Source organism: Orcinus orca, chromosome 5 (genome assembly GCF_937001465.1).
Source record: "Orcinus orca chromosome 5, mOrcOrc1.1, whole genome shotgun sequence".
NCBI classification, from domain to species: Eukaryota; Metazoa; Chordata; class Mammalia; order Artiodactyla; family Delphinidae; genus Orcinus; species Orcinus orca.
Genome location: NC_064563.1, coordinates 55,715,439 through 55,731,432, shown reverse-complemented (window position 1 = coordinate 55,731,432; position 15,994 = coordinate 55,715,439). Strand labels below are relative to the sequence as shown.

At 37.4% G+C, this 15,994-nt stretch overlaps 1 protein-coding gene across 1 annotated transcript in view; it reads left to right on the top strand.

The window, feature by feature from the left end:
• Window positions 1-15,994, top strand: part of SPATA16 (spermatogenesis associated 16) — a 192,768-nt gene that overhangs the window by 139,074 nt on the left and 37,700 nt on the right. Inside the window, exon 5 of the mRNA XM_049709844.1 lies at window positions 15,364-15,511. Coding sequence (XP_049565801.1) covers window positions 15,364-15,511 — 148 coding nt within the window. The remainder of the gene's footprint in view (window positions 1-15,363; window positions 15,512-15,994) is intronic.

Here is a 15,994-nt window from a genome sequence, read left to right as displayed (position 1 = left end):
TCTCCTAAATCTCTTCCCTGGATTGCCAACACACTTCTCTAGCAGGAAAGAACCTCATGGTGTGCTCTTATATCTTGACAAAGATTTACTGAAAAGGCAATGATTTGAGTTCTTGGCTCTGAGGAAGTTGAAGACTTTCACAGCAGTAGAAGGACCTCTTCGGGGATTGTTGGAAGGGCTGTTGACTCTAACACGGGCCCATGTAAAAAGCCTGACATGTGGAGCATCTTTCCTTAGTGAAGCAGCAGAGGCTGAGGAAGTGCCAACTTCTCGGGTCCTCCATCTGTGCAGAGAATACCAAGACTTCCCATCCAATTCAAGTTGTACTTGGCATTGAAATTGTGCACCATCTTAAAGATATCAATGGCCTAAATGGTTTCCAAGGTGGGCTCACCAAAAAGAAATATTTTTTGGTGTAATCAGTCTACTTTCAAGGGACAAAATCAGGAGCTGGCTGCCCTGAGAGACAAAAGATTTTCCCCAGGCACATGCTTGAGGAAGATGGTGCACAGTTTGTGGTCCCCTAAAGCACTTCCATGGCTTTCGGGGGTTCACAGACCATAGGATAAGACACTTGCACTACTCCTTCTCTTTCCAACAGCCCTTTTTCACTTTGGTATTGGGCCTAACAGGAGACATTTACTGCTTCCAGCACTCAAAGCAAAAAATAGCACCCAGAATGTTAGTGTCATATAGTGCCTCCTCAGACTGCACTGTAGACATTCAAGCTTGAAACCTTTCCAATCCAGTGTCTTCAGACTCCTCTTAAGTTAGTGGATAGCCTTCTTCTTTACTTTCAGATTGTATTTGTCATTCATACTCATTCAGCACATATTTATCAAGTACTTATTAGTGACCATGTGTTAAGCACGGTGCTATGTGTTGGATATACAGCAGTGAAAGAAAGAGACATCACCCTGTCTTCAAAAGCACATATTCTAGTGCAAAATACTTACCAAGAAAAACAACTGGGACTTAAAGGAGACATCACTTCTTAATCTGTTTTTCTTCCACAATACCGTCAAAGTACCAAAAACCATCATGGTTTGACATGAAACTCAAACCAATAAAATTGAGAATATTTTGGTATAGTTGTTTTGTTTGCAATTTAAAAATTCAGTGCTTATGTTAATTCAACAAGTATTTGTGTGTGTGTGTGTGTGTGTGTGTGTGTGTGTGTGTGTTTTAAGTTCAGAAATGCAGACAACCTTTGTGCTTTAGTTGAGTTGGGGATTCATAGGAATATTTGGAGAAGGTTACAGTTTTCCAAGAGTCTTTTGTCTCACTGGTCTCTGTGCTCACAGGTGTCTTCATGCAAATTCTAAGGTCTTATCTATTAGCTTCTTCTTTCAGAAGTGGTGATCAAGGTAGCAGCAAGCTAAAGGCTTTCTCTGCACTAACCAGAGAATGATGTAGGCTACCTTAACACTGAACAGAAGTTGACCTCTTAGACTTAACTTTACTATCCAGTTCTTTGTTTTTCTTCTTGATATTGCAAAATCATCCCAATATTAGTCATTTACCTGGTAAAAAGTTATGATATCTCAACCTTAGAATAAAAATAAAATCTTTAATATGAAATTACAGGCAAAGTAAGGTCCAGGAACCACAAAATTTTTATTACCTTTAACAAAACACCTACATATTCTGGAGAAGAAAAAATGTGTTCTCTCTAAAGATTTTCTTCTTGTGAAAATTTTTTCCACAGAAGGAACAAAATAGAAATACCATATGAGCATTTCTCTTAAATGGCCTGTACTTACAGTTTATTTATTTATTTATTTATTTAGCCTGTCAGACAGAGAGTTTATAAAATATTTGGACAAGGTGTGCCTGAGTACAATCTAGGGCTTATAGTATTTGATTTTTGTTGTTTTATATATATATATTTATATATAGATAGATAAATATATTCAATAAAGCCTTTATTGAATTTGTTACAATATTGCTTCTGTTTTATGTTTTGGTATTTTTGGCTGCAAGGCATGTGGGATCTTAGCTCCCCGACCAGGGATCAAACCAGCACCCCCAGCACTGGAAGGCAAAGTCTTAACCATTGGACCACCAGGGAAGTCCCTAGGGCTTACAGTATTTGGAGTAGATATAATTTGAGAAACACCAAAGCTACTAACCTAAAAATATTTTCCCTATCAATTGCCATATATTATGCTTAAATTCCCACCATTTGGCATTAAGTGTCTAGTCATCCCCAAGTAATATGAAAAAGAAATTTTATCTAGAAGTGCTTAACTCATTAATGGGTGACCCCTAGACACAGCTGTGGGAATTAGTTTGAGACTTTCCTCATTTCTTTGGAAACATGAAAACAGAATCCTGAAGGAAAAAGATGCGGAAGGAAAGGTAAGCTCTGATGAGGAAAGGTGACAACGTTCTGGAATATAGGGAATGTAGACTGAGCAGAGGGATCTTATGGAAGCAATGGATATCTGTGCTTCACTCTATGAAGGAAAGGAAGCAAAAGGAGACAGGCAATATAGAGCAGTAGAATGAAGTCAAACCTCAGATCCACAAGATATAACTTCTAGTTCCAATGCTAGGATTCAATTGTGGGTAAATCACTTCATTTCTGTATTAGTCAGCTACTGATACAATAATGCTGTATAACAAATCACTCTAAAACTCAGTGACTTATAATAATCATCAGGTTAACTTGGGTTTGACTGATCTAGGCTGGTCTTGGCTGGGCGTGGTTAGGCTTAGCTCTAAGCTGCAAAGAGGCCCAAGTGTGATCCACATGGCTCTCATCCTCCTTAGACCAATGGCTACCTGATGTCTGTTCTTCTTATGGCAAAATGCAGGATTCTAAGAGAGAAAGAAAAACCACAGAAGCACATTTCAAGCCTCTGCTCATACCATGCCTGAAACATTCCATTAGCCAAAGAAAAGCATGTGGTCAAGCCCAAGGACATAAATTCTTCTGCTTACTGCAAAGCCATGACAAAGCTATTGATATGATATTGCTATAGGGAGGGGGGAAATTGAGACCAGCAATGCAATCTACCACAACTGCTCTAGACTTTAGTTTCTGCTGCTATATGAGGAGGAAGCTGGCTTAGGTAAATGGTTCTCAAACACTGGTCCAGCTGCATCAGAGGCACTTGGGAAAACATTTGAAGTATTAGATCCTTAGAGTTGGGTACGGTCCTGAAAATCATATTTGCCTACTGACCCCCTACTAGGTGACTCCACTGCATAGTCATGTGCTAGATGGTCTCTAAGACCATTTATAATTATTTTAAAATTAATAACCACCTTAGCCTACCATAGAGTTTATGTAGGGCTTCCCTAGGTGCAAAGGTAGAATGGCAGATGACCTGCACAGGTGATGCTGCCTACCCGACAATGTAACTGATATAATCCATAAGCCCCCGATTCTTCCCTCCCTCAGTCTTTCTACTATATATAGATGCCTCCAGTAAATGAGGCAAACTGTGCTTCCCATTTCTAAAGATCAACAACTGCTCTCCCCCTCTCACCATGATGTCAGTCAGGTTTTCTTGCCCACGTCCCATCCTGAAAGCAGACTCCTTGGCTGCATCAGGATCCTTTCCCACATTCAATGTTACATCTGGACAACAATGGGTACTGCAATATTTTTTAGTCACTTGCCTACAAAGAGATTTGTCCATTAAGCTAGGCAATATTAAAGTTCTCATTTTATGAATTCTCCTACTTTTTAGTTAGAAGACAGGCTAAAGAGGAAGTGTCCAAATTGAGATGAGAGGTAAAAGAGAGCTTCTTTTCCTAGGTCTTAGATAAATGTAGAAATGAATTTCTCATCTAATTATTCATTCCTGTTTATATATTCTTTAATGATATGTTTCTATGGTTACCAGCGTTGTTAAATGCTGCCTGTGTTTCATTTTGCTTTGATGCTATTTGAGGTAGTATGCCAGTAAAAGAGGTTCACTTTTAAATGAAAGATGTAATTGAGGCATGTATTTGATCCAAGGTTGAGTGTTCCCGTGAAGGAGATAGTGACCGTGACATTATTTTCTGTTTGTATAGTTTTGCATAGTTTTTCTGTTGATGTTCTGTGAGTGTCCCAGGGACTAGGAAGGAAGAAAGGAAGTAAGGAAAGAAAGGAAGGAGGAAGACAGGGAGGGAGGGATGGAGGAAGGAGCCTCAACCATACACATATTAAACTCATGCCTACATATCAGTACTATATATTTGATGGCAATGATTTGACCAGACTGTCAAGTAGGTAAGGTTGCTTTATACCTGCTCCATCCCCCCCTTCTCCCCACACTGTCCCTCCTCCTCAGTCCCACATGTACATGTGAAGAGGCAAAGCCTTCTTTGAAAAATGAGTCAAACACTCAAATACTTTACCTCAGTGTGAATTCTAGTCAAAGTGCCACCTTTTCGGAGGTGGTCTGCCTTTAAAACCTTAATTCTCACTGAGAAATAAACGGCTTTGTGTCCTGCTAAAACAAGTCAGGCATCCTGATCATACAAGAATGTGGAGACAGGGGCTTCCCTGGTGGCGCAGTGGTTGAGAGTCCGCCTGCCGATGCAGGGGACACGGGTTCGTGCCCCGGTCCGGGAAGATCCCACATGCCGCGGAGCGGCTGGGCCCGTGGGACATGGACGCTGAGCCTGCGCGTCCGGAGTCTGTGCTCCACAACGGGAGAGGTCACAACAGTGAGAGGCCCGCGAATGTGGAGTGGAGACAGAGCCTCGGAATGTGCCCTGCAGGGGGCAGCACACTTCACCTGTACATCAGCCCTATCTATCTGCAAGTTGGCAATTCAAGCTCCTTCGAAAAGAGTGACATCATACCAAGCAAGAAAATTAATCCTCAGCCACTCCCGAAGAAATATTTACTTAGTACTCTTCTTCAGAAATGTGTGTGTGTGTGTGTGTGTGTGTGTGTGTGTGTCTTTTTCATGGTGCTGGTTTGCTTTTACAGTAATATCCATAGGTGATTAAACAGAGTCAGCTTTTCCTTTTCTTTTTTTCCCTCCTAAAAAGTTTTCTGGGTTTCCGACAGTTCTTATGGGAGAAAAAAAAAAGTAACCTCTAAATTTCTTTTCATTTTCCTTCATTTGAGAATGATGTGGGTTTCAGAAATCTAAGGCAATTTGGGCCTTCTTTTACCTGAACAAATTTAGGTATAACTATTTGATTCCCCGAAGTCCTGTGGCTATTCTGCTCAGTTGCCATGAGGTTATTTTATTTATTGATACATAGAGGCTGTGCCTTCCAGTTCAAATTTGTGAACATGTTGACTCCTTCTTTGTTTTTGTTTGCATCCGAAAATCAAAAATTGTTATGAGCAAAACCAAATTTAGAGGGGTTTGTGGTTATCTTTCATATTTCCCACAGATACTTATGGCTTATTGACTTACAAGCTTGCTGATAAATTGAGGTCACATTTTTTTAGCAGTTGGAGATGTGGAATAACTATTCCATGAAATTATTAAATTTTTTAAGCTGTGTTCACCCAGGTATAAGATAATCTGTGAAGCTCAAAGCTTTTAACGTTTTTATTTATATTCAGCCATCTTTTTGATGGTATTGCACACCAATTAAAAGTAAATTCTCCTCTTTTCTTGAAGTCATATGATTGTATTTTCCTCACTGATTTTTTTTCTAATAGATCTTTATTGGAGTATAATTGCTTCACAATACTGTGTTAGTTTCTGTGGTACAACAAAGTGAATCAGCTATATGTATACATATATCCCCATATCCCCTCCCTCTTGAGCCTCCCTCCCACCCTCCCTATCCCACCCCTCTAGGTGGTCACAGAGCACCGAGCTGATCTCCCTGTGCTACGCAGCTGCTTCCCACTAGCTATCTATTTTACATTTGGTAGTGTATATATGTCAATGCTACTCTCACTTCACCCCAGCTTCCCCCTTCCCCACCGTGTCCTCAAGTCCATTCTCTATGTCTATGTCTTTATTCCTGCCCTGCCACTAGGTTCATCAGTACCTTTTTTTTTTTTTTTAGATTCCATATATATGTGTGAGCATATGGTATTTATTTTTCTCTTTCTGACTTACTTCACTCTGTATGACAGACTCTAGGTCCATCCACCTCAGTACAAATAACTCAATTTCGTTTCTTTTTATGGCTGAGTAATATTCCATTGTATATATATGCCACATCTTCTTTATCCATTCATCTGTTGATGGACATTTAGGTTGCGTCCACATCCTGGCTATTGTAAATAGTGCTGCAATGAACATTGGGGTACATGTCTCTTTTTGAATTACGGTTTTCTCAGGGTATATGTCCAGTAGTGGGATCGCTGGGTCATATGGTAGTTCTATTTTTAGTTTTTTAAGGAACCTCCATACTGTTCTCCATAGTGATTGTATCAATTTACATTCCCACCAACAGTGCAGGAGGGTTCCTTTTTCTCCACACCCTTTCCAGCATTTATTGTTTCTAGATTTTTTGATAATGGCCATTCTGACCAGTGTGAGGTGATTCTCACTGAGGTTTTCTCATCTGTAACGTGAGATAATAATGCTTGTTTTCCAGTGTTGCCTTAACAAATAAACAGAATTTATTTACAGCACTTAGCCAATGTCCAGTGAACACACTATTAATAAATGAGTTTTCCAGATTTACCAATGAATTAAACAGAATCTACATAGGTAGAGTGCAAGAGCAGGTTGCTCTCTGGTGAGAGTCAGTTCATACAACCTATGTCTTGTCTTCATATTAAACATCCTAGGATTCTTTCAACTTCTTCTACAATATACATTTTTTTCAAGGGCAACCTTGACTTTTCCACTCAAAGTTGTCTTGCATAGCAGCCCGAGAGATAAAACAAATTCTTGGTAGAAAAAGCAGTACAAGCCTGGGAACCCAGTTCTTGTCCCAATCTTACCATGCTGTGGGTGCCAGCCATCCATACCCTAAGACCAGCAGTCAAGAAATACAATCAAGGACTTCCCTGGTGGTCCAGTGGTAAAGAATCCACCTTCCAATGCAGGTGACATGGGTTCCATCCCTGGTCAGGGAACTAGGTTCCCACATGCCACAGGGCAGCTAAGCCTGCACGCCACAACTACTGACCTCGTGCGCCTCAATGAGAGAGCCTGCATGCTGAAAACTACAGAGCCCATGCACCCTGGAGCCTGCACGCCACAACTAGAGAAGAGACAACCCGCACGCCACAACTAGAGAGAACCCCGTGCGCCGCAAGGAAAGATCCCGCATGCCTCAACGAAGATCCCGCATGCAGCAGTTAAGACCCGATGCAGCCAAAAAATAAAAATAAAAAATAAATAAGTAAAATATAAAGGAAAAAGAAATACAATCAGAAAACAACATACATACAGTTAGCAAAAGGAATACCTACTTTCAGATAACTAAACAAAGTATAGAGATGAAACACGCAACAACCACAACAAAAAGGGTCCTAAACTGTGTTGGCATTTACCACTGAACACGGGCTAAAGCTTGTTAGTAATACCCAGTTGTGCTTATGAAATAATTACTGGTTATACAGCTATGTATTCCTGATACCTTTTGGTGATTCATTTTAAGTCATCAAGAATAAAAGCTCTGTGGCATCCTAAAGAGTCTGGAGGCTGCTGAAACCCATACTTGTAGCTCTGAGTTTCTATCAGCTAGTGTTTCTCCAATGTGCAAGCAGAAAATTATTCAGGGTCTTTAGAACAAGAACATATTTTATATTCTATTTCCAAATTATATGTGCTTTGCCATTAAATAAGTTAGACCAACCCAAGCACATTATTAACTTCCCACATCAAGAAGCCTTTCATTTAATTTCTGTAAATGTTTCTCTTTGAGAGAGGCATGCTAATTGATAGCATATCCTAAATCTTATGAGTGGCTGGTGGACAAAACAGTCTCATTATGGCCAGTAGGAGTGAAGGATCAATATTCTCTTTTGTGTAAGGACTGTTGTTGTGAAGAGGATCTTGACCTGGTTTAGTTTGATGTGGTCCATTTGTTTCTTTGTTAGCATTAGAGTCAAATTCTCCTTGTCTCTGAAGACAGGAATTAGACAGTCATGAAAAAAGAAAATGGAAACTAATACTCGATCTTATACTTCTAGGAAACAATCTAATTACAAAGACATGAAAATTCTCTCAGTGTAAGAGAAAGCATTGGTTCAAGAGACTTGTGTTCTTGTCTTGCTTCCATCTCTAATTTTGTGACCTCAAGTGAGTCACCAGAACTAACAAGCCTCAGTTTCCTTGATTATAAAGTTGAGTGATTTTAAAATAATACCTTAGGTCCCTTCTATCTCTTTAGTTCCATGCTGAAGGGGCATGGAAATAAAATCCTGCTACAAAATCTAAATTATTAAAAATTAATACAGGGTAAATTTTGGGCATTAAATGCTGAAGTTATTCAGCTAATGGAAGCATCATATATAATCAAAACCTTAGCCCTAACCCGACTGGCGAGTGAACAGTGGAGTATGTACACACACACACACACACACACACACACACACACAATATGTGGTATATATATATGTTCTAAAATTCTATAATACTCTATACACTGCAAAACTAAGATAAATTAAATACTTTAGAAATTAAAATGGTATATATTGTGACTTTTAAACAGGACAGGTTGCAAAGTAGAGAATTCAAAACAGCTATATAAAATATCACTGGGCTAATAAATGCAATGGAAAAGCTGCCAAATATTCCTTTATATTAGAAAAATATGGAACTTACAGTCAAGGTTGTTTAATAAAAGAGCGCTCATAAACCCAAGGAAATATTTCAGCATTAAAATGTTGATTATCACGGCAGGGACAAACAATTATTACGTATTTTATTCCAAAATATCACTATATTAATAAAATTATCATAACAGTGTCAATCCAGGCTATTTCATAAATGATACTATGAAGATGTTTACAGGTAAGTCTCAAAGTAAGATACTCCGTTCCTTAGGAAAATCTGCTCTTTAGGTTAAATCTAAATTTCAAGAAAATCGAAATCTTTCTAATTAAATCCATATATATTCAAAGGGATTAGGTTTGAAAAATATTGCTCAAAAATTTTACTTTTCCATTTTCTAGAAAATTCTAGGTATCATTCAAATTTTCATCATTATTAATATAATAACAAAGAGCCATATTAAACACTAAGGGCTAAAGGTTCCCATTCAATCATTTATAGCTTTCAAGTATAGCACTGCTCCCTTTGAATCTAATAATGTCAATTCTGAAGATAAAACAACACAGTCATATTCGTCCACTAGGAATACTTACTTAGATGGACTTCAGGAGGATTAAAGGGTAGGATATATAAAAAAATTTATCACACTGCTAAATGAAAAGTTATTTTATCTCAAAGTAGCTTTTCTTTCTTTATTTTTTTTTATAACACATAAGGCTTGGTAGAAAAAACAATGGATTATGAGAGATTCCAATTTTCCTTTATTATTGTATATTAGAGTAGACTAATTACTACAACAAACAACTCCAAAATTTCAGTAATTTAAAACAATAAACGTTGATTTCTCACTCACAGTATAGTCCAGTGTGGGTGTTCCTGGTTGGTTCTCCTCCAGTCAGCAACAGGAGAACCCATACTCTTTCCATCCTGCAGCTCAATCTTCCTCCACATCCTGGGAGTCTTCCTCTCTAGGCAGTTGATAAGGAAAGAAAATAGAAGAGGTTTCTATTCTAAGCAGGGTTTTATGGACTAAGCCTGGAAAGAGTAACATTCCTGCCTACAAATTGGCCTTCACTCAGCCACATGGCCACACCTAACTGCAAGGGAAACTGCCTAACCACGTGTACAGGATATATATGTGTGAGAGTGTGTGTGTGTGTGTGTGTGTGTGTGTATATACATATACACACACACACACACATATATTATAAAATTGTTCTAAAATTCTGTAGTACTCGCATATACTGCAAAACTAAATTAAATACTTCAGAATTTAAAATTGTATTTATTATGACTGTTTTTAAACAGGAGGGTAAAGCCCAGGAGGTAAAAAGATAATTTTCCAAAGAGAAAGTGAAATATAATATTCGAGACCCTAATTCTAAATTCCATAAAATTAAAAAGCTGTTAATCCTTAGAAAAGTCACTTATGCCTCTCCAAGTCACTTAAGTCATCTGCAATTCAGTGAATCGAGCTGGAAAATTCCCAAGGTTGCTTCCAGATCTAATCTTGTAAGTAAAGCGATTTACTGCAATTATGGTCAACCCAGATACTGGGAGCATTAAAGGAATAATTTGATAATAATATATAATAATTTTATCACATTTTCTAATTAGTGATAACAGGAATTCTACTTACTGATTCACCATCATTGGACACATTGTTAAAAGTTACAATTTATCCAAATCCTCCAGCAAAAAGATAGGGGAAAAAATATCATGATCCTGTCATCCTGGAAATGTTTGAGGTTTATGGTTACTGCAAGATTTATCCTGAGAACTTTGGGTGCTCTTAAAAATTCACCAGGAAGAATCAAGCCCCTTGGTTTAGAAGGAGACAAATTTTGTTTCTTTTCTTTTTTGCTAGTCATCTTTTCCCTCTACTTTGCTTTTCCTTTACTCTTAATGGCCTGTCTCTCCCAGTCTTTCCTGGTTTACAATTATCCTAGGCAAGTTGATTTCTGAGGTAGCAAAGGGCTCTTTTTTGCTTAGCTGAAGTATAAGGAGAAATTATTATGTTACTGTTTGTAGAGGAAATGAGCTGCCCACAGACACTCTTGGTTTATGTAACTATAAGCTTTAAAACTTGCTAACAGGAGGATAACAGAGAGTTAGTAGGACTTGCAAATGTAAACACCTAATTTCAAAGCTCTTTTTTGTGTAGCAGCAAAGAAAGCATAATTAATAGCAATGTACACTTAACAACAGGACACCTGGACTGATTGTTTTCCCCATTCTCTGCACATGTGCAACATTTATTGACACCGGAGAAACTCACACATTGGGAAAGAATGACTCAGTTGCAGAAAATTTTTGTCAAGTTAAAAACTATCATTTGAAATCTGCCTTCATTTTCAGTGAAGCTTACTTTTTTACAAGCTGCAATTTCTCATCTGTTCTCTTTATTTTCAAAGATTTCCAAAAGAAAATCTTTGACTGATAGTAAAAAGTAAATTAAAACTTATATTTTAATATCTATCATTCTTACAAAATATCTCAGTTTTTAAAAATCTTTAAATTTAAAATCTTCAATTTGCACATATTAGACTGTTCATGCATCATTTAAAATCTACAAACAACAAATACTGGAGGGGGTGTGGAGGAAAGGGAACCCTCCTACACTGTTGGTGGAAACATAAATTGGTGGAAAACAGTATGGAGGTTCCTCAAAAAACGAAAAATAAAGTTGCCATATGATCCAGCAATCCCACTCCTGGGCATACATCCAGACAAAACTATAATTCAAAAAGACACATGCACCCCTATGTTCACAGCAGCACTATTCACAATAGCCAAGACATGGAAACAACCTAAATGTCCACCAACAGATGAATGGATAAAGAAGATGTGGTACATACATACAATGGAATACTACTCAGCCATAAAAAAGAATGAAATAATGCCATTTGCAGCAACATGGAGGGACCTAGAGATTATCATACTAAGTGAAGTAAGTCAGAAAGAGAAAGACAAATACCATATGATATCACTTATATGTGAAATCTAAAATATGACACAAATGAACTTATCTACAAAACAGAAACAAACTCACAGACATAGAGAACACACTAGTGGTTGCCAGGACGAGGGGGTTGTGGGGAGAGATGGACTGGGAGTTTGGAATTAGCAGGCACAAACTATTACACTTGATCTTAGCCAAAAGGCCGAGAAGCGATAGGCACAAACTATTATATATAGAATGGATAAACAGCAAGGTCCTACTGTACAGCACAGGGAACTATATTCAATATCCTGTGATAAACCACAGCGGAAAAGAGTATGAAAAAAAATGTGTGTGTATATATACATATATATATATATATGTATAACTGAATCACTTTGCTGTACAGCAGAAATTAACACAACATTGTAAATCAACTATACTTCAATAAAATATTTTTTAAAAAATGGACATAGATTGCTCATGAAAGACAAGTCCAATTCTAAATTATCAAATTATTACCATCACAAAATGAAAACCTGATATTTTGGTGTCCAACCAAAAACAGTCAAAAATTCCCACTATCTTAAATAATAATAATTATAATATTTATAATTACAGTAATAATATTTTAAAGCTAAATTTTTTCTAGATTGCTTCACAAATGAGTCATTCAATAATGTACCAGAAATGTTATATATCTGTATATTTATATTTAAAATATAATTTAAAAGTTTAAATATGTATATTTAAAATTATATCACAACATTTCTTCTTGGGGCTCTAATAATTTCCTCTGAGAAAGTATCTCCGTTGAAAGTTCAATTCTTATCCTTGCATACACACTCTGCTCACTCACCCACTTCCTTACTCATCTTCAAGATGGAGGGCAGAAGCCACAAAAGAACCCCATTTCTACTGGCTCTGAGTGGGGAGCTCTAGAGGGAGGCCATGCTCTAGCACACACCCTCCTGAGTAGAGAGCCCTGTGAAAGCCTGAATGCCATGCCCTGAACATCAAGCCAAGAGCACAATGCCTTAAACAAGCAGATCAAGCTGCCACACACTTCAGCCACTTGCTAAAAAACAAAGACTAGTGTAGGCTCTTGGGCATGAGTTTTCCTGTCCTGCTGTGTGATGGCTTAGCAAAGCTACCCTGCCAGCAGTTACTTAAGCTGCCAGCAGTTGAAAAAGAAATGGGATGGAGAGAGAGTTTTCTTCTGTCCTGGCCTTACTGGGATACTGTTAATACCTTTCTGGAAGCAAACTAGAGGATTAAATACCTTCACTAAATTTTTTGATCCAGAATTTAAAGCAAAATATCTTCAACAAGATATTCAGAGACACCACAAGGAAAGCTATTTGGATGTTAGGAAGTGTTATGGGCTGAATCACGTCCCCCCGCAAAATTCACATGCTGAAGTCCTAACCCCAGGCTGTAGATTGTGACTCTATTTGCACATAGGGTCTTTAAAGAGGTAATTAAGTTAAATTAGGTCTTTAAGTGGGATTTAATCCAATATGACTGGTGTTCTTATAAGAAGAGGAGATTAGAATACAGACACACCCAGAGGGAAACCCATGTGAAGACACAGAAGAAGGTACCTGGCCATCTACAAGCCAAGGAGAGAGGCCTAAGAAGAACTCAACCCTGCAGACACCTGGATCTCAGACTTCTAGGCTCTGGAACTAGGAGAAAATAAATTTCTGTTATTTAAGCCACCCAGTCTGTGAAACTTTGTTAGGACAGCCCTAGCAAACTCATACAGGAACTAACAGCTTACAAAAGGCAGTAAAGTCAGATCAAGACCTTAGATCTGAGGTCTAGAACAGCTCCCTTCTTCGGCACCTCACTCCACACAAATCCAGGTACAGCTACTTACTTTTTTGGTCTGGACAGGCCATCCCAGGATTGGTTCCAGCAATAAACGTATTCTAGCATATTCCACGTTCCAGCAATGAACAATGAAGCAAGGACCAAGCTGGAGAAAACATTCTTCTACTCAATATAAAGGATCTTTACTTTCTTTGGGAGGACCAGAACCTGGTACCTAAACAGCTTGAGTTCTTAATCCACGTCTCTGAATTCCAGACCTGCTGCCTGCATTGCCGCTGTTGGCCTTTCATAGTAGCATCCAGGCCTCAGCACCCAGACCTGCTGCACCCTCAGAATCCACTGCTGCATAATCCATGGCTACTTCCATCTAAGTGCTGGCTCCGGGTTTGGCATCACAATCACATTCTTTCCCTTCTAGTTCCTCAGACCTGGAAAGGACAGCGTTGTGGACAATATAAGTTCTTTCCCTCAGCCATTCAGAAATTTGTCCCACACCAAATTTAAATTGTAAATTAAAACTGGAATGCCTTTGAGGACAGATGCTTCTTCAGAGGTCCTTTGACCTGAATAGTTCAGCATTTGTATTGTTTTACTTCACTGTCTATTCAGAATCCTAATCATAGCCCGTAAGAAAGAATGTGACTTTAATATTGGACTTTGCTGGTGTGCTTGAGTGTGCACTAGTTATCTTTCTTTAAATCATAGTCATATGGTAAATTTTCTGTTTTGTTACGGTTCCCTTTCATTGGTGGGCATGCAGTGGGCATTTCTTGGAAATGGCCAATTTTTATTAAAATGTTTCTAGAAGAAAATTTTTTTTTAAAATTGTAAATTAAAAAATTGATCATAGGGGCCATTTGAAGTCACTGAGGAATGAAGCAAGCAATCAACAACTGAAATTCAGTTTCTCAGTTTCAAATCAACTCCTTATTGCTGTTAATATTCGTCTAAAACTTGTTTACAATATACTCTACCAGTAATAATATAAATTGCTGTCTGTTAAATGATTTTTCTTTGTTGGAAACTTCAAATCTATTATTTTTCCTTATTGGTTGTTGACAATTTTTAGTTGTCAGGGAAAAAAATCATTCCTATAACTAAATTTGGATTTTTGTAATATTCTTTTATGCTATTTTCAGAAAAATGATATAACTATAGACACTTCTACTTTTTATTCAATGTTCAAGCCTTGTTAGAAGGAAAAGTTGTAGGAAAGGAATAAATTCCTTTTAAAACTTCACATAACTTTCCTTTTGGTCTGTTTCAAATAGTAATAGACCTAGTTAAAGCAGGAAGTTCAGGGTGATGGCAGGCTTTATGAAGAATGGTATCTTGCATGAACAAAGAAAATTTAAAGAAATTCTTAAATAGCTGAATCCATCTCAAATGGCTCTTGTGATCTGGAGGGAAGGAAAGCTTTGCTAGGAGGAAGTTGAGAAAGTTTTCTTTTTTTTTTTTTTCAATTCCAAAAGGCTTTGCCATGTATTGGAAGAAGAAAAATATACAGTTTGTCTAGTTTGTCATGTTATTTATAGACAATACTTAAATCTAGATATTTTGATTAATTTTTTAAAGTAAAATTGCTCATCAGTGTCTGTTCATAAGATAACTACATTAGACTTAAGAATTTGATTTTTAAGATCAAGTTTAAAATGACAGCTCAGAAAACAGGATTTTTATTTTCATCTTAAAGCAAGCTCAGTTTAGAGGTGTCTGTTTACAAACTTTCTTCACTTAATTGGTTTTCTTAATATGAAATAGGATTCCCAGAACTAATTAAAAGTTCATTCTAATGAATATTCAAGACCAAAATATGTTATCTTTGCAGTACAGTATATAGATTTTTAAATCATCCATAAAGGTAATCATATTTTTTTATATTCTTTAAGTCATGTATTGTTATTGAGACCAAATGGGTCGTCTGCTTCCTCTCAGGCCATGATTGAAGAAGCCATCACCAGGGCGGACTCTTTCTCAGTTATGTACACACCATTTGCAACAAAAATCAGAGCTGATAAAATAGAAGAAGTAAAAGAGGTTTTCATCAAAACTCATCCTGCATATGTGGAATATATCTACACAGGTAAGATTCAATATCTTCAAAGTATCAGCTAACAACTTATTTCCTTAAAAAACAAATACAGGCATGTTTCTGCTTTTTGGTTGATTATTTCAGTTTTAGGGATTTTTTTTTAATCTGATGAGCTGAAATGGAAAGTTATTTTAAGGTTTTAAGTAGAGCTAGCCCTATAGGTCTAGCATAATATTCCTTGTGCCATCATGTTTCTTTTTTTAAGACGAGAGGTAAAACCGAGAAACTCTAAGATAATAAAAAATGAAAGAATAACCTGTAGTAAAATGTCACCTTTCCCCATATACTTCATCAGTAAACTAGGTGATTATAGTATTTTCCTGAATATGGATTTTTTTTTTTCTCCAATCCCTGCTATTTCTACTTTCCTTCCTCCACCTATCTCACACCTCAAACGTCCCTCTTTTTTTATGTGCTCGGGCCACTGGTATCCAAGTGAGATCTGGATAGCCAGCCAAGTGTACACAGAGAACA